A 3,246-nucleotide genomic window follows, 5' to 3' on the forward strand; every position below is an offset into this window, starting at 1 on the left:
TACGCTGGAGTCCTGAGCGGGGGTGTAGCCTCAACCGGAAGAGGCGGGGCCTTTCAAGATTTAAAGGCCCAGGGGCTCCGGCTGTGGCTGGGAGCCCCAGGGCCTTTAAATCACCCCGGAGCTACCAGTTGCAGAGGCGGCTGGGAGCCGCGGGGTTCAAGGGCGAATTAAAGGGCCCGGGGCTCCAGCCACCGCGGAGCTCTGGGCCCTTTAAATCACCGCGGGAGACCGGCTGCCGGAGCTCCAGCGGCGCTTTAAAGTGCCCAGGGCTCCCCACAGCGGCTGGAGCCCTGGGCCCTTTAAATCACCGCCGCGGAAGCCGGTCCAGTCCGGCATGGCGTACTGGCTCTTGCCGCTCCGCTGTACCGGACCGGACTGGTTTACTTTCCCCTCTGCCGTGCTTCTGGGCGGTTTGTTGTCCATTAGAACAGGAGTCAGGACTGGTGGCTTCTCTTTCTGGCTCTGCCACCGCCTTGCTGTCTAGGCGCGGTGCTCGGCAGGGGCTGGGGCCGGGGGCGCGGGGCCGGGGGCTGGCGCGGTGCTGGGCCAGCGGTACGGGCACTTGGCCTGGGGCTGGCGCGGTGCTCGGATGAGGGCCGGGGCCGGGGGCGCGGCCACTTGGCCGGGGGCGGGCGCGGTGCTGGGCCGGGGCCCGGGGCCGGCGCGGTGCTGGGCCGGGGGCCGGGCCGGAGGCCGGCGCGGTGCTCAGCCGGGGGCCGGGGCCGGTGCGGTGCTCGGCCGGGGGCCAGTGCGGTGCTGGGCCGGGTGCCGGGCCGGAGGCCGGCGCAGTGCTCGGCCGGGGGCCGGCGCAGTGCTGGGCTGGCGGTGCGGGCACTTGGCCGGGGGCCGGCGCGGTGCTGGGCCGGCGGTGCGGGCACTTGGCCGGAGGCTGGCGTGGTGCTCGGCCGGGGGCCGGAGGCCGGCGCGGTGCTGGTCCGGGGGCCGGGCCAGTAGCCGGTGTGGTGCTCAGCCAGGGGCCGGGGCCGGCATGGTGCTGGACAGGGGACGGCGCGGTGCTGCACCGGGGGCCGGGCCGGGGGCCGGCGCAGTGCTCGGCCGGGGGCCGGCGCGGAGCTGGGCCGGCGGTGCGAGCACTTGGCTGGGGGCCAGCGCGGTGCTCGGCCGGGAGCCGGGCGGGGGCCGGCGCGGTGCTCGGCCGGGGGCCGGCGCGGAGCTATGCCGGCGGTTCGGGCACTTGGCTGGGGGCCAGCACGGTGCTCGGCCGGGGGCCGGCCCGGGGGCGCGGGCACTTGGCCAGGGGCCGGTGCGGTGCTAGGCCGGGGGCCACGCCAGGGGCCGGTGTGGTGCTCAGCCGGGGGCCGGCACGGTGCTGGGCGGGGGCCAGCGCAGGGCTCGGCCGGGGGCTGGTACGGTGCTGGGCCGGGGGCCGGTGCCGGCGCGGTGCTGGGCTGGGGGCCGTGCCCGGGGCGCGGGGCCGGGGGCCGGCGCAGTGCGGGGCCGACGGTGCAGACACTTGGCTGGGGGCTGGCGCGGTGCTCAGCCGGGAGCCATGCCGGGGGCCGGTGTGGTGCTCGGCCGGGAGCCGTGCCGGGGGCTGGCGCGGTGCTGGCCGGGGGCCGGTGCGGTGCTGGCCGGGGGCCGGTGCGGTGCTGGCCGGGGGACCGGTGCGGTGCTCGGCCGGGGGCGGGGGCACTTGGCCGGGGGGCCGGCGTGGTGTTCGGCCGGAGCTGGGGCCGGGTGCACAGGCACTTGTCCGGGGGCCGGGGGCCGGTGCCAGCGCGGTGCTGGGCCGTGGGCCGGGCCGTGGGCCGGCACGGTGCTCGGCCAGGGGCCAGCGCGGTGCTGGGCCAGCGGTGTGGACACTTGGCTGGGGGCTGGCGCGGTGCTCGGCAGGGAGCCGTGCCGGGGGCTGGCGCGGTGCACGGCCGGGGGCCAGTGCAGTGCTGCGCCGGGGGCCGGTGCCGGCGCGGTGCTGGGCTGGGGGCCGTGCCCGGGGCGCGGGGCCGGGGGCTGGCGCAGTGCGGGGCCGACGGTGCAGACACTTGGCTGGGGGCTGGCGCGGTGCTCAGCCGGGAGCCATGCCGGGGGCCGGTGTGGTGCTCGGCCGGGAACCGTGCCGGGGGCTGGCGCGGTGCTGGCCGGGGGCCGGTGCGGTGCTGGCCGGGGGACCGGTGCGGTGCTCGGCCGGGGGCGGGGGCACTTGGCCGGGGGGCCGGCGTGGTGTTCGGCCGGAGCTTGGGCCGGGTGCACAGGCACTTGTCCGGGGGCCGGGGGCCGGTGCCAGCGCGGTGCTGGGCCGTGGGCCGGGCCGTGGGCCGGCACGGTGCTCGGCCAGGGGCCGGCGCGGTGCTGGGCCAGCGGTGTGGACACTTGGCTGGGGGCTGGCGCGGTGCTCGGCAGGGAGCCGTGCCGGGGGCTGGCGCGGTGCACGGCCGGGGGCCAGTGCGGTGCTGCGCCGGGGGCCGTGCCGGGGGCGCGGGGCCGGGGGGCCGGCGCGGTGCTGGGCCGGCGGTGCGGACACTTGGCTGGGGCCTGGCGCGGTGCTCGGCAGGGAGCCGTGCCGGGGGCTGGCGCGGTGCTTGGTCGGGGGCCAGCGCGATGCTGCACCGGGGGCCGGGGCCGGCGTGGTTCTTGGCCGAGCAATTCTCCCAGCACTTTCCAATAGTGGGAAAGTATGAAATCCCCGTTTGACTGCTGGGGACAGAGCCAGAGAGCGGGGAGCAACTGGCCCAAAGTCCCACAGGAAAAGGAAAACAACCAGCAGTGGAACCAACAGGAAACCCAGCAATGGAACTCTGGAGTCCTGGTTCTCAGTCCCCTGGTCCAGTCACTCCAGCGGAGCACACTCCCTCTCAAAGCCGGGGGAGTGGACATGGGGGCCTGGTTGTAATTGCCAGCTGTGGGAGGGAGTGTGCAGCAGTGGTTAGCGAAGGGGCCTGGAAAGAAGGCCTGCTGGGTCCCATCCATTCTTCTGACACTTGGTGTGACCCTGTGCCAGTAGCTTCCCCTCCCAGGCCTGGTTCTCATCAGTGGGGTTGGGGTCGCAGTCCCGACAGCCCAGGGGGGTTGGGAGGCTCCAGGAAGGTGTGTAAAGTGCAGGGATGTCGGGATCCCAGAGGCGCTGTCACCCCTGCACTAGGGCGGTGTTCTGCACCCCCTGCTGCTGGCCGAGTTTCTCTGTCCCTTGGCAATAAGACAGACTCTTGTTTTCACAGCCAGCCGATCGCCCCGTGCCATCACCCTGCCTGCTTCCTGGGCAGGGACCTCCTCAGCTCACCACCACCC

General features: G+C 75.7%; 1 protein-coding gene across 1 annotated transcript; it reads right to left on the reverse strand.

The window, feature by feature from the left end:
* Positions 1–1,654: 1,654 nt before the first annotated feature.
* On the reverse strand, positions 1,655–2,655 carry LOC135980605 (basic proline-rich protein-like; the record flags this gene model as incomplete). Its single annotated transcript, XM_065580537.1, has 1 exon — positions 1,655–2,655. A coding segment is annotated over one exon (1,001 nt), but the record flags the coding sequence as incomplete, so codon positions are not given.
* Between the last annotated feature and the right edge of the window lie 591 nt (positions 2,656–3,246).

This window comes from Chrysemys picta, unplaced genomic scaffold (assembly GCF_011386835.1).
Source record: "Chrysemys picta bellii isolate R12L10 unplaced genomic scaffold, ASM1138683v2 scaf4947, whole genome shotgun sequence".
Lineage (NCBI taxonomy): Eukaryota > Metazoa > Chordata > Testudines > Emydidae > Chrysemys > Chrysemys picta.